The sequence below is a fragment of the Pleurodeles waltl genome, chromosome 2_2, assembly GCF_031143425.1.
Source record: "Pleurodeles waltl isolate 20211129_DDA chromosome 2_2, aPleWal1.hap1.20221129, whole genome shotgun sequence".
Lineage (NCBI taxonomy): Eukaryota > Metazoa > Chordata > Amphibia > Caudata > Salamandridae > Pleurodeles > Pleurodeles waltl.
In genome coordinates this window covers 644,614,039-644,637,855 of record NC_090439.1, presented here as the reverse complement: position 1 = coordinate 644,637,855, position 23,817 = coordinate 644,614,039, and the positions used below count along the sequence as shown (strand labels likewise).

Sequence of the window (23,817 nt, the reverse complement as noted above, 5' to 3'; positions counted from 1 at the left end):
TGCTGATTCTGTGCGTCTTCCCAATCTGAATCTTTTATTTTTATCTGACAGATTCCTCTTTGAAAGCTGAGACCTAGGAGAAGGCCACCTTTTCACTGATTTGGCCAAAGAAGGTTCTGTTTGCTATTGTCAACCTTATCGAGTCAAGGTTTCTATAAAGTCGGATTTCAAATACATTGTCTTCAGGTTGTTTTCTGTAGTTGACAGAGAGTAGTTGGTGATCCCTTTAGCCAGTATCTCAGCAGATAACTCCATAGTTACTGACTTAAAGATATTTAGTGGGCAAGGATCGACTGGAGAAGCAGCAGCTGTAATTAGCTTGGCAATTTTTTTGTGTCAGTCAGTTAATTAGGCATAACGTAGCTTAGGGGCTCAAAGTTGCATGAATTGGTGGGATGCCTTTGAGGAAACGTTGCTTAATTTTGAGTGGACGTAGGCTTCAAAGATAGCAGCTTTCATGATGAAGTGGTTTATGAAGGTATTATAGGGTTCCTGCAAGTGTTTTACATTTATTAAAATGCTATTACGATTACATAACTTCTTGATGATTCTGAAGAGTTCTTTTGTTAGGCATGTAGACTCTGATTTGCTGCGCATAGTTTGACCTGTTTGGCTTTTTATGGAGGTCTGGAAGATACTGCATCCAAATCCTTGATGTTTGCTGTAAACAGGATCTTTCTGTAAACCACTACTAGTCTAATGCCAGTTTTCATATGAGGTAAATTTATGAAGAGGTTTAGATATCTGTCAGATATTGACATGAATAGAAATGGGCCTACATCTTTGCTTACCCACATTTCAGTGATGAAGAGGCGGGTGAGTATGTGGTCGGCTAGTAGGTGTAAATATGATTTCTGTTTTTGTTTGGGGATCTTGCATTGATTAGCTTGCTTGCATGATAGTAGCGAGAAATAACGTTTGGACAGGGTTGAGGTAAGTGGTTGGATGAAACCTGTTGAGTGCTGATGTTCCTGGAATGAGCATGTATTGACATGGGTATTGCCTTTTTGTGTAGGGGTCTTCGTATGCATGTTTGTAACTAGGTCCATTGAAGATTCCACTGAGTAATATGTGTGCAGTAATGTGGGGGGTAGTGCACAGTTAGGTGGTGGATCAGCAGATGTTTTTGTTTTGGCATTATATTTTGGAACTTGTGATGATGCCCGAGTTTGTGCTGCAGCTGGTGTGGCTGGTGTGGCAGCAGAAGTGGTGAGCATGATCTAGCACCTTGTTGTTCCAGGTGCTTAAAAAGGCCAATTATCAGCTTTACTGGGTTTGGAGGGAAGGGAGAAGGATATGCAATTAGAAAGCTGTAAGGACTGATTAGAGAGAAACTGGGGATGAAAGACTGTTAGGAAGACGTAGCAGTAGGAAAAGTAAGGGGAGAAAGATGTGAAGGTGGAAGCACGGTAGAATTCCTCAAGAGTGCTAGTAAATTCTTCTGATAGACATGCCCTGCATCTCATTTGGCTAATTTCGCAGTTTGGGCATTTCTGATAGAAGGTGGAGGGCAGTCATTAAAGAAGGGCTGTAGGGATTTGAAGGGGCAGATGGAGCATAATAGAGAGGTTGGAGATAGTTTAGAAAGGTATGTATGGAGTCAAAGGATGGTGGGATGTCCGTTACAAGCAATAGGTAGTAAGGTGGTGTCGAAGGAGAGAGTTTAGGAGGAGATGTGAGAGAGGTAGCGAGGGGATCAGTTTGCCTTTAGAGAGGTGTGAAAAAGTGGGTTGAAATGTTTCCCAGGGGTATAGGGTATAGGAGAAGACGTTTGTATAGAGTTGTAGGGAAAAGGAGTGGGGTGTTTGGTCAGGAGAGGAAAAGGAGACAAAGGGTTTGGGCGAGCAATGCATTAATAATTATTGCAAAACATTGAAGACAAACAATTTGGGTTATTTTTTGTCTTCATGCCGGAGGAAGTGCTGGGTGGCTTTGTCGGTGTTGTCTTGCCCTTTTCACCCAACTGCACCTAAACTTTCCTTTGGTCCTTTTGGAGTTTTTAGCCAAGATGATTAGGTAATCTCTTTTGTTAACCTGGTGAAATTCAGTTTCCTCAAGAAATTCTGCCATATATTCTTTTAAAGAATTTTGTTTTTGAAGCCTGTAGAGTCTCACTTTAAACTCAATCGAAGGTTTATTGCCCATGTAAGGTTTGATGGTTGCTAGACTTAACTAATAAGTCACTTTCCTACCTAAGCAGGCACCATCCTTATAGAGAGCGTCCTTAGCATTGGCAACACTTAAGAAGTGCAAGACTGCTTCATTTAAGAAGTTTGTCTCAGACTAAAAATAAAATACAAAAACTGTTCTTGTAGGCCAAACTATGCTTAGCCGTCTGCTTCATAATTAAAGTACTTTTCATCCGTTGGTAATTAGTGGGTAAATGCAAGAATAAGTCAAATGATGGATGAATGGGAGCATGAGTACAAGATGATTGACCAAGTTTATCAGTGATGAGTGGCTGGTTGCATGGATGGATAGATGATTGAGAACAATGACGAAATGCTTTGTTATAAGCCAGTGCTGCTTTCCTGTATGTGCATGTGTTGCCACGTGTGTGTGTGTCTTTATGCATATTCTTGGTGTTAACTGTGCAACAGAGGAACCAGAAGCCTGAGAAAGACAAATAAGAAACTGAATTGCGTAATGGATTCAAGAAAAGCAGGATATGGGTGATGTTTAAGGATTAGAGAAATGGAGAGACATTTATGACCATGGAGGGGGCTGTAAAGTCAGTCTTTTGGTGTGCCTTCGGTCCTGAAAAGGAAACCTGGAAATGTAAAGCTTCAGGTAATCTCCAAACCTGATATAGGCACTGTCCGCATTGTCGAAGCTGGTGTAATTGCTGGAGCAGTCACTTTCCTATTCTGTGGAGCTTTGTAGCAGAGTAATAGTGAAATGGTTTTGCTCTGCTCTGGCATACACTTTTAAGAAGGCACTAACCGGTTTTGGAGGCATGTGATGGGAGGCTGCTCCGGGTTTTGAATGGGGTCTCTGGTGCTGAGTTATTTTACCACCCTTTGGAGTGTGGCATTTATGAGGGAGTTTTCCTGCTCTTAGACATGGCATGTCCAAGGACCAAACCTCCTTTGGCCTTGCTACACCATGAGAGTTCTGGAGAATACCTGGGATAAACTGGACTGTGGGTACTCACGAGCAGAGGCATCTAGTGCAACGTGCGCTTGGGTGGGCACTGTTTTGGAGGTTCTGCTCCTCACTAGATCCTTTCAAACACCTTGACATAGGTGAGACCTTCTGCAGGTCTTTTATGCAAAGTGCAGTCAGGGCTTGGTGGAAAAGGTTTCTTGTATATATTGACTTGTTTTTATGTAACGTCACCCACACAGTCTTAAAACCGGAGAACTTTGAACTTTTTTCAGTTAAAAAGAATATTGATTGAATTGTTGGAATGGTCTCTATGGGTTTTTCAAACAATAGAATAATTGTTGTTGCAACTACCATGCAACAGTAATTGTTTATGAATAATCTATTGTGTATGAGTAACACCACAATGTATCTGTTTTATGTGATTGTATTGATTTCCCCAGGTTCCTGGTGGATACAGGTCAACTCCTGTATCATTATGTACACACGCCTATACTGGAGATTTGTGGTAGATGAACAGTAAATTGTTCGTTCTTTGCTCTAGCAGCAAGACAGAACAGAATAAAGCCACTTAATTGCCGAACTCCTCTACTTTCAGTACACAGTGTGGCCCTAGGAGTAGTTGGGGTATGGGGAAGAGGCATCAGCTGTGACTGTTTGATTTGAATTGTTGTGATACTTTCCTGTGATGTCCTTGCAGTGAACTGTTGTTGCTGAAGCTACAGATTTCCTTGCACCACATGAGTGTAATCTTTCTTACGCATGAAGTGGGTGGCACTGGTGTAGTGTCCAGGATAGGCAAATAAGACATGGAGAGTAGGGCCAGTGGCAGGGAGAACGACACCCTCAACCCTAAGCCACTTAATTCCACTATTCATGAGTGTTTGCTGTAAATAATGGAAGCCACTCTGCGTTTGTGTCATGGTTGGCCGCCAGCCAAGGACTGCTGACTGGCCACCGCCGCCCACTCCGCACCACAGTACATTGGCATTTCGCAGTGTCCTTCCCCAGACCTTAAGGGGCCTGAATGCTCAGGGGTATCTCTGCACTAGTACCGTTATCTGGCTCCATTCTGCAAACAAAATATGAATATGGTAGAATGGGCTTCAAACATCTCGGGCAGCGTGGGGTGAAACTCTGAAGCTGCATTTCGTTTTTTAAATCCTCGTCAGACTGCTGAACTGCTGTGCAGAGCACCTACTTCTGCTGACCTAGAGCTTTTGTGATTCTGCTAATGGTAGCAGCAGTTAGACGGTTCCATGGGATGAATGGCAAATTGGAGTGGAACATAGACTTAAAATAAGATGGTATCATCGGATTAGCACTGGTTTTCTTTACTGGAGGTATTGTGGCCTCTTTCCAGTTTTTATGAACTTTGGCTGTGGTTATCAGCTAATTGACTTAGTTTGGAGGTATTTGCCTATAGAACTGAGCAATCGTAACACATTGTATATTAAAAGGATTGGAAGGAGACCCAAATTGGATTCTTCATAGCCTAGCCAACACAAACTTTTCTGTTAAGGGCTAAAAGTTTCTTAAACTAGCTGTAAAAGCAAGATTTAGTTTAGGGTTCATAGATAAACTTTATACCAACTTTGCTAGTTTAGAGCTCCTCAGTTGACTATCTTCTTGTTTAAATAGGTAAAGAGATTTTTACAGACGTCAACATTGGGAGAGCCACACAAATTGGTGAGGGTCGCTCCTCGAGTTCACAACATACATCCTCTGATAGAACAGAATCATGTGTAATTCTATTATATTAGCCACCTTAGCCACCTTATGCTTGTTTATAGCAGCCTTAGACTCTATTTTATTGTACCAATTTTCTTTTTTCCTTTGGCAAAATTAATTCATAACACAATGATGCTGCTTTACAAGCCTTGCAGAGTTGGGCTAGGCATTAATAGTACTGTGGTTCTTAAGACTTGGTGTAACGAGTCGTAATACTGTTAAAGAACGCAACATGATTTAGTGCATTGATAATCCAGCAAAAGAAGTCAAATATCTGTAGGTTGGTGTTAGGTTTAACACAATGCTCCTCATTGTCTGGGGCTGCTACAAAATTGTGTGTGGTTATGTTGACCCAGCACATCTTTAACTGTTTTCTACACTGTCTTTAAAAGTAACCCTAAATCTAAATTTTACCTACTTAAAGATAATGATCTGAACATGGGACTCCAAAGCTCAACTGCAGGTTTTTTTAAACATGAGAAAATGTGCCCACTGCCCCCAAAGAGTGCTTGGATAAAACAAGGAAACGTCATCTGTCTTTGGGAAGAAAGAGTTAAGTTTCTGAAATTCATGGGCAAAGTTTTAGCTTGACTTGCCTTTAATTTAAAAACAACTTTGGAGGTAGTTGGGAGCATGTGTATCTATAAAAGAATTTTGGGGAATTTGGTGATATGTGTTTAAGCACTTGCAAACTGCAACAGTGATCACAATTACAAAATATTTAAATGCAATTTTACATGCAGAGGGTGGGAGATGGGAAGGGCCCTCAGTGAATTTCACTATCTGGGTGCTGGACCAGGTGGTGTGTGCCTATATAGTTGATCAAAAGCATTAGTCAAACCGCATGGACTTCAAACAAGCATTGGCATGCACCCTTCTTAGCTACAGGAAGGTTGTGCTGAATGTGCTGCATAAAAGAAGGCTTTCCTCTGACAGCCACCAGTAAGCCCAGAATGATAGGAGGTATGTGACTGTGGGAGCCAGAAATGGGTCCGTTTGATGCTTGTGGCCTGGCTGAGGACACTAGCATCTCTACCTCTGCCAGCTCTTCGAATGTTTGGATATAAAGTTATACTTTGCGATGACATCTCTTTTTGCTGCTGGAGCTAGTTTAGGCCTCATGAATTACAAACCATCTCTTCTTCTTGCATGGAATCTTCATGGTGCGCACTTTAGGTGGCTAACTTTGCTTTGACAAGCACATGCATTTCTGCTTGGTGAATGTAGAAAACATGGGAGCCTGCTATGTGTGCTAACAATGGAAGATATTTAGTTTCAGTGGGATTTTTTGACATTACTAGAGATTAAGGTAAACATGATACTTCAGTGTGCCAAGCTTAAATGTACGCTAGAACCTCACTTTCTCAAGACATATGCTATACTTTTCAGCATTTCTAGGCACTACGCATGATGGAGATACATTGAAAGAGAAAGTGTGGAGAGAGGTGTTGCCAGATATTTGCTAGAAAGCAAGATAGGACAAGTGACACTGCGCAAACCTTACTGGAACTTTAAAGACCAGTTTGCAGAGTGATTCTGTTTTTTGGGGTCCTAGACTAAAGAACATTTTAGAAAATGATCTAAAAATTATGCATTTAAAAGTACATTAGGTTGGTGAGTAGTGTTGGCCAAAACAAGATGCGCTGTAACACCCACTTAAAACCACCATTGCCCTTTCTGCACATTTCTTTAGCTCTCATTTTCCCCTTTGTCCTCTCCTTCTCTCTTACCCCTTCAACTGATTATTTATCTCCCCCTCCCTTTTCCCCCTTTGCCCCCCTATCCCTTCTGTCTCTCTCTGCATGTGTCTTCCTCTCTCTCCTGTTCGCTCTCTTCTGTAACGCTTTTTCCCTTCTTTCTCTCCCTTTGTCCCGTACAGATATTTTTCCTTGCCTGTAAATCCCCATTTCTGCTTTCTATTTACCCTCTCAGTTAGTTACTAGATGTACATCTGTCTCCCCAAGTCTTTTTCGTTTCCAAAACCTTTTCTCTGTACTTTCTCCCAGCTTCCCACTCTTCTGCTTCCTTCTCTCTCTCCATTTCTCTTCTTCCCACGTCTCCTCCTTCTTAATATTGTCTACATGTAGTCCTGTCATTCTTCTTCTTAGTTATAGAGAACTTCTAACTCTAGAGCTCAGGTCGATCGATGTAGTAATAAACGCCATTGTCCTAAATAATCCTGATCATCAGTATGATAGGAGGATATGTTTTGAGAATGTATTCTTCGAGGAAGACAGTGAACTTATAAATAGCAATATTTCTGTATTTTAAGAGTATGCATATATGATACCTAAAGACAAACGTACTTTATATCATGTATCCAGTGAGACGGGAATAATGCATTTATCCGTTTTCTAACGACCGGTTAATAAAATCACAAAGTTGATACTAGTAAAGACAAATCCAGTTATGTGGTCTTTTCGTAACTAAACCGTGATTAGTTCAGCAGTAGCTTTCAAGGACAGATTTAACAATATTGCACCTCTTCAACCAGAAAAGCTGCTAAGTACACCGTTAGCTGACAGGGAAAGACTAAACTAAGACCCACCTGCGTATCTAAGAGGTGTGATCAGCACAAGCATAGATCCAACTCTGCGGCACCAGTTAATGTAACAAATGTGCTCATCACAGAATTAATTTCAACAGCCAGTTGATCTGGAGAGGTGCTTCGTTTGAGGCACACTCGAACATAAGGTATTTATCAGAAAACTGTGCTTTGTATACAGGAACTCCCCAGTGCAGGGACTTTATGGCCAAAGTGGGCTATGTAAGGAAACTCTATGTCCACATTACCCGCTGAGCTGTTTGCTTAATTGGGTCTATGATCAGCACGGAGAGGCAGCTTGTAGGCTCCATAAAGACTATACAAGTGTAGCTGGGAACACAGGAGAGATTCTGACGGGGGTTATCTGTAGATTAGGCAAAACAGTTTGAGCATTAACCTGGCTGGGGTGAGGGAGTTTACAGAGGAAGCGGCAGCATCTTGCGGACATAGCCTAGTCATTCCACCTTTCCCAAGATGGTGTCAGTTTCATTGCATTCTGAGACTTCTTCCAAGATTGTGGAAGCACTTCCTGCCAACCAATTTCCTCTTCCTGACTACTTTCAGGTTTTGAAGGGAAACGTTCGTTGAGGAACGTACGTCACAATGCTTCCAATTCTGCTGTTCTTGTCACTGTTACTTGTCAGCTTTTAATAATCCCTGATTTTTCTCTCCCACTTCTCCCCTAGGAATTGCTCTTGCTTCTCCAGCTCTACTGATCACTGTCTTTTCCATTAGTCTGTAGTGATTCTTCTTGTATAACACAGACAGACTGTCAATCTTCATCAGCTGGTGTTTTGGCTTCTGAAAGGAATTGCCCTTTCCTCAGTGTCAAGGCCTCACTGATAAAGGAGCAACCGTTGCAATCTGCTTTTGACAGATTGCAAATCCAACACCTTTCAGTGGCTCCAGAAGCAACTGGATCAATTACATAGTCTTCATGAAACCATTCAGCAGCTGAGAGTTTAGATTATTTCTTTGAGGAATGAGACCTTAGCCCCGAGGCAGACCATGGCATTGCACAATACTTCAGTTATACCATCAATTCCGTCAGGGGCTACTGGTTTTTACGGGAACCCAGAAAAAAACAAAAGAGTTGGTTGATGGCTTAACCATGTGTTTCACCTTCTGGCCATCTTAATCCCAGTCGATCGTGCTAAAGTGGAATATCAGTTGCTTTGTTGAGGACAATGCTACTTGAAACCACTTCAGATACCAGTCTGAACAATTACTTGCAGTTTTCTTCTTGAATTCCAACAGACAATTAGCAGTCCTGTTGAATATTTAACCAAAGAAGTGTTGTGTGATACCCAGCAAGGGTCAAAACTAGTGATGGTTTATGTCACTAAATTTAGAAAAACTTGCAGCAGAAACTCGGGTGGAGGTGAACAAACTGTGGTAACCTTGTTCAGGTGAGAGTTGAAGTATGAAATTAAAGATGAACTAGTTCTTCTACCTCTCTGTGCCACACTAAATGAGGCTATTGAAATTACTCTATCTATAGATCATCAAATCAAGGAACAGGAGGAAGAGAAGGTGGAACATTCAAGTCGTTCTGCCCTCTAGATCCCTTTCTTCCCAAAAGTTGGATGAGGCAAAGGAGACTGAAGCTGCTGAAGAACCAATGCAAACAGGGTCAGCTAGAGGACTGTTACTTGAGACTGAGACACCATTGTCAACTGAAAGGGATGAACACATTATGCAGCAGTTTCTAGTCCATCAGAGCAAACCGTTAGGAAACATCTGAACGCAGCCTTTTTGAGGAAGGAGTGTTTAGTTTTCAAGATTTTGTTCCTGGAAAGGGCCTTAACTTGTTGCTGATTCCGGTTACTTTACCTAATGAATGGAAGCAGGATTTCAGTCATGGCTTTCCTTGATTCCGGTTCAGTCGGAGTGTTCAAGCTTGTGCGCAAAACCATGAATTTCCAAGACAAGTCAAGGGAAGAGTGGAAATCATCCATGTGGTAGATGGAACTCCATTAAATTCTAGACCTGTTACAGAATGCACTTTTACCTGAAGATTACTATGTGTAACCATAAAAAAAACCTAAGCAAAAAACCCAAAGCTTTGATTTAAGCTGCTTCTTCTAATCATCCCTTTATTCTGGGCTACTATGGTTGCTTTTTCACAGTCTGTAGATCAGCTGGTCCACAACAACAATCTCCCTTATCTCTGTGTACTGCAAACAGTATTGTTTCATGACAATAGAGAATTCTACAAAGGCAGTTCTACCGGAAGGCAATTGCATCTTTATTATTCCAGTGCAGTACCAAGAGTACTCAGATGTCTTTCCCTGCATGGAAAAGAGGATTGGGTACTATAGCGGCACCTGGATGAACATTTGGAACAAGGTCTGATTGTTCCATAGTCATCACCTGAAGAGACACCCCTTTTCTTTGTGCCCAGAGTCTAATGAGTTGAGTCCTTGTATGGACTACTGGTTACTCACCCACTCAGACCATTATCCACTTCCTTTGATCAAGGACATTATGAAAGCTATTTGTGGATGTCTGTATTTTATAACACTAGGCTTAAGAGAACTTGCCATCTGATATACGCAAGGAGTGACAATGAATAGAAGACAGTCTTTCATATCCCCTGCATTCATTGCAAATACAGAGTGCCCTTTGGATTGAGCAATACTTAATCTTTCAGTTTCTCAGCAATTCACGGATAGCATTTTTTCTAACATCTTAATTATTTCATTGTGGTTTACTTAAATGACATATTTCTAAGTCAGTGTTTGAATACATGAAACATGTCAAGGAAGTCTTAGCAACTACTTAGAAACAAATAGCTACCTTACAAATGCAAGAAATAGAAGTTGAAATATCTCTGTTTCATTCCAACACATAAGGGCTTAATCATGGATCCTAAAAAGATTTCAGCAGTTCTACATTCCCATTGCCCACCACCATCAAGGAAACTCAGTTTCCTCTGCTTTGCAAATTATTATTGACCAATTATCAAGAACCTTTCTTCTTATTCCCATGACATAACAAGAATCATGTGAAAGGAACAAATACAAAAGTGGATATGATTGGTATAACCAAGCCAAAAGAGTCCTTTGAGAGGTAAAGATAACGTTTGCTTCTTTTTCAGGTCTGTATCATACCAATCCACCTAAAGATGTTTTTTCTTGCCTGTGACTCCCTCCTTGTTCTTGGAGCTGTGCTCATGGAAGAACAACAGGATGACAAGAAAGAACACCCCATCTTCTGCTATTTCCGTTCATTTACTCAAGCTCAGCGTAATTACTCTGTTCTAGATAATGAATTCCTTGCAGTGGAGGAAGCCTGCGCAGCGTGGGGATGTCTACTTTTGAGAGCTACACCTACTTTTGACATCAGGACAGAGCATCAGAACTTGCAAGCCCTCCGAACCATGCAGTGCAGAAACAGCTGTTAAGCTTGTTAGATATAAAAAAAAATCTCAGTTGAGTTTACCATAACCTGTATTCCTGGGACCCAGATTTGGATTGCTGATGATCTAACAACAGCATATCTGGGAAAGGAGGAGTACAAGACTAAACCACTGGTTCGCTAAGGAGAGTAATTACTATCATAACTACATTTGTGGATCAAGTTTATGTGGCCCAACAGCTGACTGGTGAAGAAGAAATTCAGGAGGTAAAGAAAATGGTTTCTTCATCTCAGAACGTTGGATTCACCTTCTTTGGTTCAGCCTTGTTCATACCTACCCTTCTGTTGAAAACAACAATGCTGATGGTAGGTACGGCAGGACATGACTTTCTTGTCTCTGATGACAGATATATAAGAAATATTCTGAAAATTACCTCTCAACATCTTTGGTGGCCCTCTATGGCAGGGAATGTTGAATAATATATTAAAGCATGTCCTACTTGTTCTCAAATTAAGTTGTTCCCACATAAGCCTGTAGGTTTACTCCAACCGTTGTCTCTTGCACAAGACGTACAATTGCTGCTGACTCAATTGTTGATCTACCATCTTCCATGGGAAGAACTATTATAATCTTAACAATGGACATCTTTTCTGAAATTGGCCATTTTCAGCTCTACAAAAACTACCCTTTGCTAAAGAGATGGTTCAACGTTTCATCAGGGATGGTTTTTCACTTCATGGGTTTCCTGGAATTCATAATCTTTAATACCGGACTTTAATCTATATCCAAATTCTGCAGGACATTTAGCTTTGCATCAGGAATATTCAGCTGCTCCCCACAGTCCTTCCTCCTCAGTCTGACAAACTAACAGAGAGAACTGACCAGACCCTGCAGCAGTATTTAGAGTGCTTTTGTAATGCTACTGGGGATAATTGGGTTACCCTATTACCTTATGCAGCGTTTGCTTACAACAATGCGCACAGTGCCACCAAGGTCACTGCTTTTTTCTTTATGTAGTCTTGTTTGTTGCAACAGCAAATTGAGGTTGGAGAACAAGTGAACAAAAACTTGTTGATAGCTCAAAGAAAGATGAATGAAAACTCTGATAAATAGAGGCAACAGGAGTCTTTTTCAGCGTTTGGAAACTAGGTTTCGACCTGGGTGTGTTTTTTTTCCATTTACTATCTGTCAGAAGAAGAATGCACTAGCTTTACCATGCCACCAACCTGAAGCAAATACCTTACTTTCCACATCTCTGAACTGAAAACATACGTTCCTGATTGCTTCCTTAGAAATCTGTCTCTCCCACCTCCTGTTGAGCTTTCTCTGTTAGCTGAAAGGGGTATCCAATTTGTGATTGTGAGGAAATGGGGTATATTAAATGGTGTGGTTGTGCGACCTCACTGTTTAGTGCACTTACCAACCACTTTAGTACCAGTAGGTTTCATTTGTCAAATCTTCAGCCCTACTCTGCGTAGCTGTAGGCTTGAGTCGCAAGGCGTACACAAAGGAACAAGTCTAAAGAATTTAAACCGCACCAAAACATTTGAAGAAGTAACGGGCAAGACCCTCAAGGAGTTCGACACCAATTTATAAAAGTTACCTGTATTTTTCGACACCACAAAGAAAAAGATCCACCAGAGGGTTTCGGAGATATGGCATTTACAAGGTATATTAAATGAAAGCATTTCACTTAACTGCAAACAAGCATTGGCAAATTGAACAAACTTGACACTTAGAAAGTTTTTCAATAAAACGTTTGGTTAATTGTATTGCTATCACTTAATCACTTTAGGCAACCAACTCCTGTTAGGGGGCCAGTCGGAGCATCAACAAGGTCCTGAGAATGAAGCAGTCTCCGGGTAGCTCCAGGCACTTTGCAATGGATTACTATGGAAGTGGCCCTCATGCTAGAGATGAAGAATTTTGAAGATCCTAAAGGACGCTATGGATGTCATGCAACAGATAGGGGTCTTCCTACGGCTACTTCTCGGTCCGCAAATGGGTTATGGTGGTCCTGGTTGCAGGGTTGATGTCCCTCAAAGTCCTCTCAGTGCCGGTAGAAGTCCAGTCGCCTGGTATCACAGTGACAGCCAAATACTTACCTGGGTTATAAGTGGGCTTCCGGGTGACCAAGCTGCACTCTGATGACTTCCTGTCCAGCTTGGTGCTCTTCTGGGCTCAGTGAACTTGCGTGCAGCTTTGATAGACTGTTCCTAGTCTCTGGTGCTGCATGGCAGTGCTTGGCAGCATTTTAAATATTCTGGACTACCAACTTGCTCCAGCAGGTTTCTCAGCTGTTGTCACCCTGTGCTGTGAATTGGATGTCACTGGAATCGACTTCCCCACGAGTAGGCACAGTCTCTCTTCTTTGTCAGCCACCAGGTTCAGCAGGTGCAGTCCATTCGGGTGCAGCCTCTTTGCCAGTTGCACAGTGCAGTAGGGAAGTCATTTGGTTCTTTTTCGAGTCCTGTCGAGATCTTGAATCTGGATGCAAGGGGTGCCATATTTATACTCAGAAAATTGCTTTAGGGTAGGATGTGGTTGGTAGCCAATGGGCTACCAGGTTCCCTTCCTCCTGATGAGCACTTCCTGGGAAGTGTGACATCTGGCTGTCCCAAGATGCACCATTCTACCCACTCCCAACATGTCAGAACCCCACTTTTGGCATCCAATACTCCCTATCCTAACCCTTAGGTCTGACTACCAAAGGGGCTGCATGCCCCTGAAAAAACAGTTTGACAAAAGGTTTCCCCTCCCTTCCTGGATTCCAGGTAGTCTGCCTAAACAATGGGGCTACACCTCTCCGAAAGTGTTCCCATTTGCCCTTCAAAGACTGCTTCAGCTTGAATCTCGCCTTTAGGGCCAATACCCACCCGTATGGCTTCCTGCAGGAGAGAGGTATGTGTTCTCCAGAGCAGACCCTTGCTATTTCCTTTCCTGTAAGTAGTTAGCACATCTCTGTAAGAGAACAGAAAGCGGTCTCTGGCTCAAGCTCCTTGTGTATCTGTTAAAAGCATAAAAGATTGGAGGCAAAAAAGTGGCAACTTTGTAAAAGTTACACACTGTTATTTTTTTCACGTTAGTTTAGTTTAGACTTGAGAATCAAGTCTGGCTTATTGCAACAAGTTGTTTGATACCTTGGGGTATCGACTTTGGCCGCACCATTCAGGAGTTAGCACAGCTGAGAGTCAGCGTGTACTCGCCAATAATGTGACCAAGTCTTTCCATGGTAAAAAAGGCAGTTTCACGTTCTTACTTCCAGAACATGTAAAAAGTTTCTGCTCGTGAAATGTGCTGTAGACTTTCTTAGGGCTCAGTAGGCCTGCCATAAGAGTGGCTTACACATGTTACAGAGGGAGGTTTGGTTTTGCCATTGGTTTCAATGGCAAAGCCACACTAGCAGTTTAAAACTGCTCTTCCAGTCTGCAAAGGCTGACTGGGATACTCGGTTTACCTGTAGCCCACCCAGGGTGGCACAACTAGTGTTTCAATCTCTGGGGTGTTTCTCTAACTTACATACCCTGGTTACCCTAGTACCATATACAAAGAACTTACAGATAGGTTAGCCTATGCCAATTGGGTATAGTCAATGTATATACACATATGGGGTCAGGGTATTGGCAATAAGGTCTGGCTAGCAGGCCTTAGTGCTCTCTCAGAATAAAAAAAAATAGCAGCTTAAATCACAAATCCTGGGGCTGACTATACAAAGAGAGGCATTTCCTTACATTGATTACACCTGGGAGCCAGATTCATCGATTCTATCAGAATACCCCTAATAAGGCTGAAGAGGGTAAACTTTAGGGAAACATGACGACTGCATTACCCGCACAACCATTCAATACAGGGCTACATAGCACTCAGTGTCTGCTTGAAAGATCCATGAAGGAGTAGCAGGTATAGCTGCTGCCTCGTAGGAGTCTAGTGCCGGTCTGACTGGAGCTCTCATGACAATCACCCGATGGGGGATGAGGGAGGGGGCATCTCACATTCTGGAGTCTCAGGCCATTAGTTCCATCCAGTACAAGATGGTGTCTTTTTCTTTGCATGTTAGGACTATCTCCCAATCCAGGAAGGCAGAGTCACTTTCTTCCAACCAGGGAGTTGCTGGTTTAGGAAAGCACACCACCACTCTTCCTGTTCTCCTGATTTTGGGGTTGTTACTTGCCAACCTTTGATTACTTATTTTAGTCTTCCAGTTTTCCTAGGAATTCCTTTGCTGTTCCCATTCTGCTGACCCTCATCTTCATCCATGAGTTCAGGCCCTGCCTTGTGGAGGTTTTTGTGCCACTAGCTGCTTCTTCCATCTGAAAGGTTTTATTTATTGGGAACACTTATTGACTGTGTACCTTCATCAACCAGTATATCGGCTACTTAAAGAAGTCTCCCATTTCTGTGGGTCAAGGCCTGTCGGATAAAAGAGCGACTTGTCGCAGGTTGCCCTTCTCAGGTTTGCTTTAGCTAAAAGAATTATGGCAGCCTACCTGAGAAAAATGGCAACCCTAGTGGGAGGTGTCAATACGGTTTTATTAAAAGGATGACATACCTTCCTGAGCAGTGATTGTGGCCCTTTATTACTAAAGGGATAACAGTCCTGCAGAGAAGAGTCAGAAATAGAATGCCTACCCTTCTGAGAAATGTCTGCATTATCCCATTAAACAGCAGCTCTACGAATTTGTGATGTGACTGTTCAACCAAGGCATACCAGTCCTACTGGGAATGCTTTTACAGTCCCATTAAAAGCATGACAACCTTTCACAAGTGGTGCACCGTTTAATAATAAAAAAAAAAGTAGGGCTGTTCTGCTGAGAAAACTGTTACTGTTTGATTACAAATATATGCTGCTCCTGTGCATTTGTATTGTACCATTAACGGTACAGTATCTCTGATAGAACGCAGTAGTAATGGGCCCTTAAACCCACATCTGGGTTGTTTAAAAATTTTAATACTGACCCTTTATGTTAATTGCAGCTCTGTTGAGAAACGTCTGTGGTCTCCAAAAGAAAGTCATGTTAGGACCTCAAGTATCCATTGGCAACAATTATAGATGCATTTTTCGTTGTTACTATTTTAGGCAGGCAGCCAGCAAAGTTTTTTTTTTTTTTTTTTTTTATCAACATTAAAAGCATGGGGGGCAACGTTTTAAACAATCATGTTTTTATAAAGGGAGCCCTATATAGTAGCAAAACGTTCTTTCTGCTGTGCGTATCTAGGAGCCGCTACTGTCACCCTACCTGTAGCAAGCGGTCCAGCGAGGGGTCGGTCTAGGCGCACAGCGAGCGCCTCCTTTTGACGTAAGTGTGACTATAAGGGGACACTCCCCCTCCTGGAATCTGAGGCCAGTAGCCTTAGATATTGGGGCCTCCGTGAGGTAGTTCCTTGCTACAGGTAGGTCCTCTCAATTATTTCTTGCCCCCATTGTATTAGGGGTGGTTTATCTATCTGCACCTTGCATGATGTTTAGGGATCCTAGGCCCTGAAGAATGCCCCCAGACCTTCCATGGCTCATAGTAGAGGGCAGAAACATGTCGGCCGTTTTTTAGATAGGCGAACCAGTGAGTCCTTATTCTCACCGAGGTGTCCTCTCCGTGTTTTTAATACACCAGCAGACACCATTATTAAAAGTGTAGATCACACACAGGTAACTGCCTAGGTGTCTTTATATTCCCTTAGCTTAGCTGGATCCCATTATCTCCAGATTAAAATATATTTACGCACTCCCTCCCGTTCTTTTAACGGGTAGGTGGAGTCCGCCCAGGTGGCACTGTCCTACCTGGGTTGGGGCTAGGTGGTCAAATGATGAAGCATGACACCATATAGTGTGAGACCACCTAGTCCGTAAAGGAAATACCCCCTTCCCCCACTCACCCTACACAGCACCCACACCGCCCGTTTTCTACACCCAGTGAGGTCTAGGGACCCATGGATAAGTTCTAGTGACTATAGCTCCATATCATTGGTGAACCCCATACTTTTCTGTGTTGACTAGTTTTAGATGTAGGGAGCTAGTATGGGCTGATTCCCACTAAATACATGTTTCTTATCTCCCTTAAACTCTGGTTGTGTTATGAAAATGTGTTCAGGTAGTGACAGTCTCTTATGTATTAGGAATAGGAACAGTAATGAGTGTTTGTAGCTTACGAACAAATACAGAGAAAGAGAGCAAGGGAAGCAAGGCTAACCCACACCGCCTCCCAAGAGAAACTATATAATCACAAAAGGTGTGGGGTAGTAGGAACAGGGGGTAAGACTGGGTTAGTCTTTAACCAGTGCCCGGTTACATTAGGTTGCTTTATAGGGGGTGCTGTGTTGACCTACAGGAGTAGCGGGGGATTTTCCTTTACGGACTAGGTGGTCTCACACACATAATAGTGTCTTGCTTCATCATATGACCACCTAGCCCCACCTAAGTAAGATGATACTACTCAGGCGGACTCGACCTCTGGTTAAAAGAACCAGAGGGAGTGCTGAAATTAAATTGACTGGATAGTTACAGTGATCCAGAGGGGGTGAATAATAAAATTACTTAACATGTCACCGGTGGCTCTTGTTAGTTTTAATGGTGGTGCATGTTGGTAAGACTAAAACTAAGGGGGAGGCTCGTTAGAGAATGATGTCTCTTGGAGTCTAAAAGGGGATGGACAAGACCAACATGTTTCTGCCCTCACTAAGTGCTGGTAGGTCAGGGGCATTCGTCAGGGTCGGAGCACGTGTAATAAGTACGGTGCTCAAAGTGAAAAGTGTGTGGCCTACCTGAACAGGTAGTTCACGGTGAGGTAGGCCCCGGAGCTGGGGGCGTATTGCCTCTGGTCTGGCTCCGGCACGTAGGTACCCCCCATGGTATTCCCTTTGGCGTGAGTGTGACTACAAGGGAAACCCCCCCCCCCCCCCCCCGGTTCTAGCCAGACCAGAGGCAATTGCAATTGGTATTGCGCCCATAATTATACTATTCCAGCTTTGCAGTATAGCTTATTTTCCCTTAAAAGTTGATATCAACCTGCTGAGAAATGCAGTAGCTACCTTCTCTGGATAGCAGTAGTCATGCCAATCCAGGAACATAAATAAAGGAGCAGGATTCAACATGATTCTTAGAGCCTCTGACACTGATGTTAAATTATCAATGTAGCTCATCATACCAGCGTGTTTCTAAGGACTACACAGGTCCAATTTTCATTTGCATGTGCAAGTTGGACCTACATGTGCATACAAGTTAATTTGCTTATGCATTGTATTTACAAATGGTGACCTTGCTCTGCTGAATCCATTTACCTACTCTCCAAGATCACTCCAAGATGGCCTACTGTTGAACTTCAGTAAATCTTATGACCAGGGCGTGGAATAGGGTTTGAGGACAGTGCACCATGCTATGCTTTGAAATCACAGATTTGTCAATAATTGCAAAAAAAAATCCAAACTTTCCGACTGTGAAAATGGTCCGAGCTTTGTGCATCATAAAAAAGACACACCAGTTCTGTCTCAATACTTTCTGTTTTAACTAGTGCCTATTTTGCCCTTCACTCATTACTTTCCCTGATCACAGATGTAATCTGATCCAGACATTAGTTCAACTAATACAATTATCTCTGCTACTTGGGAGTGAAGTATAACAATGCAGAATCATTGGTGAATAGCAGGTCTAGTGCTTACATTTTGATGTACAATGTGTTCATTCACACGTGAACATGCGCAGCCCGTCCTTTAGGGCGGAGGGGCCACCCCCCCTTTTGCCCCTCATGCAGAGTGCCTGTCAGGCTGAACAAAGGTCCGCCTGACAGACACTCTTCGTGTTCAGGTCAGGCAGCCAGGAGGAGACATGGGCGATTTGCAGACTCCTGGCTGCCTGAGCTGAACTTTGCTGGGCTGAGGAGGTCACAGCTCCTATGGGCGTGACCTGCTCAGTTCAGCAAAGGTGCCTCAAGGACCTCCCTTGGATAACAAGGAAAGAGTCACCCATTGACTTCGACCTGGGTGCTTCATGTTTAAGCCCTGAAGCGCCCAGGGCGAGTGTCAATCAGTGACACTTCGTCACAGAGTGGGGTCGGGTCAGCAGTCTCACTGACCCCATCCCACTCTGTGACGAGATTGGGACTGCTGCCTTCCTTCATTGGCTGACCTAAGGTCAGCCAATGAGGGGAGGAAGCAGTCCCAACCCTCCTGGGACCTCCGAGACTGAAGGTAAATGTGTGTGTGTGTGTGATCTTTTAAAATTAATGTTTGGTGCGTGTGTGCATGTTTGAATGTTATGAGTGTTGTTAATGGATGTGCGTGCGTGTGTGTGAAAGAATGAGTGTGTGTGTGATCTTTAAAAATGAATGTTTGGTGCGTGCATGTTTGAATGTTATGAATGTTAATGGATGTGCGTGCGTGTGTGTGAAAGAATGAGTGTGTGTGATCTTTTAAAATAAATGTTTGGTGCATGCATGTTTAAATGTTGTTAATGGATGTTTGTGCATATGTGTGTGTGAAAGAATATGTGTGTGATCTTCTAAAATGAATGTTTGGTGCATGCGTGCATGTTTGAATGTCATGAGTGTTAATCGATGTGTGAAAGAATGTGTGTGTGTGTGTGTGTGTGCTTCCCGCCAGCCCCACTCCCTCCTAAAGCTGCCGGCCGCCACTGCACGTGAATGCAGTTTGTTTTATCAAGAAACTTTGCCCGCTATGGGGTCGTGGGGGCGTTAATATTGGCTTGCAGGCCCTCAAAAGCGCCCCGTAACTACAGCTCTGACTAAAAATTGATATCTTACAAAAAGACTTACAGGCTTGTGTTACATGTGGAGCTAGAAACCCCTTCCAAAATTGAAGCAAAGCTTAGAACCTGCCTTGGTGGAGGTAAATCTAACATGTAGCAGAAATGGAGCAAGAAGTTATTAAATTAACTAACATCAATGAAAACAAGCGCTGACAAAGCCAATAGGTTCCGCCTATGCAAGGTCTATTGACTTTGTTAAAAAAAAAAAAAAAAATACCTTGACACAGTCAATAGGCAAAACCTATTGCAAGGGGCAGAATGCATCCCTAGGTCAACGTTCTGATTCTCCGCATGATGTCTTTGGTACGGTGGAGAACTTTAAAAAACGCGCATTTCCCCACCTATTATTAATGGAACCCCAGCTCTGGTACAGAACCACCAGATTGTGTTTACGTCGGAACACATGAAGTGTCTGAACAGTTAGAAGTCAAGGCCATCACAGTAAGGCCCGCAGACCAGTAGGTGATGCTTCTAATGGGTGCATCCAGGGACTGGTATAACAGGTACCCCCTACCAGTGAGGGCGCCTTCAAGTCTTCCGTGCAGTAAGTGGTAGGGTGACAAGATTTTTTTTCTTCTTCAAACAAAAAACGGGATATTTCACAAAAAAGGAAGTAGGACTACAATTTCAAATTTCATAGGGGCGCAGCATAATTTAAAAGACTGCACTCACTCAACAACGTAACAGGCACTGGTGCACAAAGGGGCATGAACTAAATAAGGGGTGTACACAATCGAAAGTGCTAATTAACTGTGATTCTGAAAAGACTGGTAAATGTTCCTGCATTGAATTCAAAAGTTTGTTAAAAGAAGTCTCTCTAAAATTATCTGGGACAGGTGGTTCATTTATTAAAGTCTGCCGAGCCAGATGAGCAGAAACCTGGTCTGTCCCAGCAAATCCGGGATGCCTGGTCACCCTAATAAATGGGGCGCCCTCAGCTTGAGAGTATATTTATTTCGAGCCCAACCTCTCACTATTCCTTGCAAGGGACCCCTAAAATGTGTTTACGCCACTGCGTTCAGCACCAGACCGAGTAAGGAACTGAAGGATGTAGGAGGAATGAGCCGGTGGATGCAGAGACAGTCACGGCACTCTTTTTGTGGAGACAGGCATATTTTTGTTAGCCACAGCAAGAGCGAAAGGGGGAAGGGAAAAGAGGAGGGAGACCAGGAGAATGCAGAGCTGAAAAAAGATCCTGCAAGAGGGAAGAAAGGGCCATCGAGTGTTAAATGAAAAAGACATGACGAGGATTCTGAACTAGTCAGCCTTGGTATTCGGTGACGAGTTTCTGATATAAAGTTTGGGCACAGCATTTATTAGTTTGCAAACCAAACCTTGCAAAGGAGAAACACGACGACAACCTTTTTAACTCCCCAACCCCAGATTATCTTCCCAGTCTGCACGGTACCCCAAGCCTGGAGTCGGGCATGGAGAGGAAACCCGCGCTAATCCCACGGTAATCTGACAAGCCACTACTGAAGCAGAAAGAGTAGTCTACAACATCCAGAATGCTTGTTTATTTACATTTGTGAAAGTGCGCTTGGTGAGTATCGACCACATGACCTGGGCGTGGCTGCATTATTAGGTGCACCTGTGCAGAGCCATGCACAGCTCTTATCACAGCATATTGTGCGCACCTATGTAGAGATGTGCATGTCAACATTATTGGGCAATATTGACACTTGTCCTCCTGCTGCTGGAGGTAATGATTATGGTTTAGGGGTTGGCATAATTTGGTCCTCGAGATTGTTCTATGTTTTGCTTTAAATAATACCGCCTGCAAAGTGAAAGGCGCGTGGTTTAGGCCGAATTACACTTGAATGAAGCATAACATGAATCATGTTTTTGACATATTTCGTAGTATAGCAATTCAATTCCGAATGGAATTTGGGGACCAGCAGGGAGGGCCTAACGTTTTACCAAAATTGACAACAAGCGTCTGTCTCTGATGCGGCGCTCCAGGTTGCAAACAAAAGGGAGCACTAGAGTACGTCCCTGTTATGTCCCCGGGGGGACTGGTGAGTGCACTGCTCGTTTTTTAAACAAAAGGGAGCACTTGAGTGGGACCCGGCTTTGGCCCGTGGGGGACTGGTGAGTGTGCATCGCGATTAGAGCGTTGACACGCTAAAAGAACTTCCAGCAAAGCGGATAAAAACAGTACGTGAGCCTCGGGAGACTGATAAGAGAAAAACACACGAGGAACAACAGGAACTACTATGCCTATTTATATTAAATACAGTAGATTTCACAAGCACAGTGCAAGCACTTTGCAGGCGAAACCTTAAAAAGTAGGGTTTGTAATAGACACAAAAATACAATTATCCTTGGTTATTATTGCAGTGTTTCCACATATTTCATAGGATTCCTCTCTCTTATTCTACCCGCCTCCCGTCCCCATCTGGCATGTTAACATGTGTATAAAAAGTTTATGTAAAGACTTCAACTAAAGCATAAAGTTCTGGTTGTTAAGGCAGTGCTGGTTGGTGGTTTAATTAAACTGAAATAAAAGTTGGAAATTAAGTAGTCCAAGACATTTCTTTAGTAAAATATGTACTGCATGATGTAAAATAAGGTTTGATTACAAGATATATTGTTGAAGTCAGGTATTGAATTAGTACATTTTCTTAGTTGTTGTCTAAACCAGTGAAGTTGGTTACTCTGCGTGTTTCATAAAAGTAATGTTTTATTGTACACATGTCTTTCAGGTTTTAAACCATTGCTTGAAGTGTTCTGCGTAATGCACGGTCCAAAGGAGGAATGTGTGAAAGTTCTGAAGAATGGCCACCTCCTGGCCATCTCACCTGGTGGAGTACGAGAGGCGATTTTTAGTGACGAAAGCTACGTCATTATATGGGGCAGTCGTAAAGGCTTTGCCCAGGTGGCTATTGATGCAAAAGTGGTGAGTTCTAGGCAGTAGGTATTCTGAATGTTAAAATGCCCCTAATTATTCCTGTTTCCCTGGATCGTGTGGCAACAGTAGCATTTGTGCAGTTTTGTAACTAAGGTGCTAAATGACAAAAACGTAAGGCAAAATAAAATGTGTGTTTCATCATAGTGGTTATGTATAACTTGTTGCAATAACCTAAATAGTTAAGAAATCATCCTTAACATTCGAGGGAAGATGGCAGGATGAACCTGCCGCAAGGAGCTCCTCCCCCCTTCCCCTGCCGCTCCCATCTACGGCCACTCCACTACACCTTGCTGGTCACTTTGAGCCTGTCTGCTGTCCTGCTCTTTAATAGTACAAAACGGGCAACTTGCTGAATTTACCTGCAGCTGCTTTAACGGTTCAGGACGTATGCTGCAAATTATTTATGCAGGCTTCCGTAGTTGGATAGCAATAACATATACCTGCCGATTCAGGACACTTGGTAATGGGACCAGGGGCCGCTGAGCGATGAATGGTTGGAGGATGGTGCCATCCCAGACTAATGCTGGCCGCAGTGGGCGGGGCCCCCAGAACTTCACCAAAGCTGGGAACGATGCCAGGAAAGATGACAGCAAGGAACCCAGCGTGGCTCCATTGAAACTGGCTGAGCCTGATGAATCTGCAGTGGGCGTCCTATTCTCGAGCTCCTTCGGTCGGGCTCCGCTGCCTTCATTCTGCAGGCAAACATGATGGAAACATCGGATTCTGCAGGAGGGCCCCTGCTCGCAAACATGCTCCTGCCAACAATACAAACTTGTTACCTGCACTGAGAGGTAAAAAAGTTGCAGGAGAGTTCTAGGGATCTGTAGGACAGATACATAGTTTTAACCCCCCCGCCCCCCACTTCCTTGTAGCTCCTGAGTCAATGCTGGGGGGAGATGTGGTCTGACCAGGGCTGCCTTCTGGGATGATGCAGAGGGGAAAAATGAGCAAGGAGGTGTTGAGGATGACAAATCTGCTGCTAGTATTTGTGCAAGTGTGCGAGATCATGGGTCTAGTGGTGCTGGCATCTCCCTGCTTGCAAACCAGTAGTATTTAGACCTTACGACCCCCTGATAGCTTTCAGGCCACAGCTTTAGATCATTCAGCTCTCTTGCACGTCATTATCGTGCAACTACATGATAAGGGGGCTACAACGTCGACCCGAGTCAGTGCAGTCAATGCAACAATGGTGGTGGCATACTCCTGACAGACTGCATAAAAAGAAATCTAAGGGTGGCTGGAGCAGCACAAAGAAAACTCTAAGAAAACCGGAGGGGGGTGGAGGGGACCCCAAGTGGGTCTTTGTACGGCAGAGAAGCCAGACTACAAACACGGAACTGGGTGATGTCTGAAGGGAAAGTGAAAGTTCTTACATCACGTATTTCTGCTGCTTCAGTTTTAAAAACCGC

General features: G+C 43.3%; 1 protein-coding gene across 1 annotated transcript in view; it reads left to right on the top strand.

Annotated features, from left to right (window-relative positions):
- The window catches only part of TMEM68 (transmembrane protein 68), a 145,159-nt gene that overhangs the window by 79,743 nt on the left and 41,599 nt on the right, over positions 1-23,817 (top strand). The window contains exon 5 of the mRNA XM_069220192.1: positions 22,203-22,396. Coding sequence (XP_069076293.1) covers positions 22,203-22,396 — 194 coding nt within the window. The remainder of the gene's footprint in view (positions 1-22,202; positions 22,397-23,817) is intronic.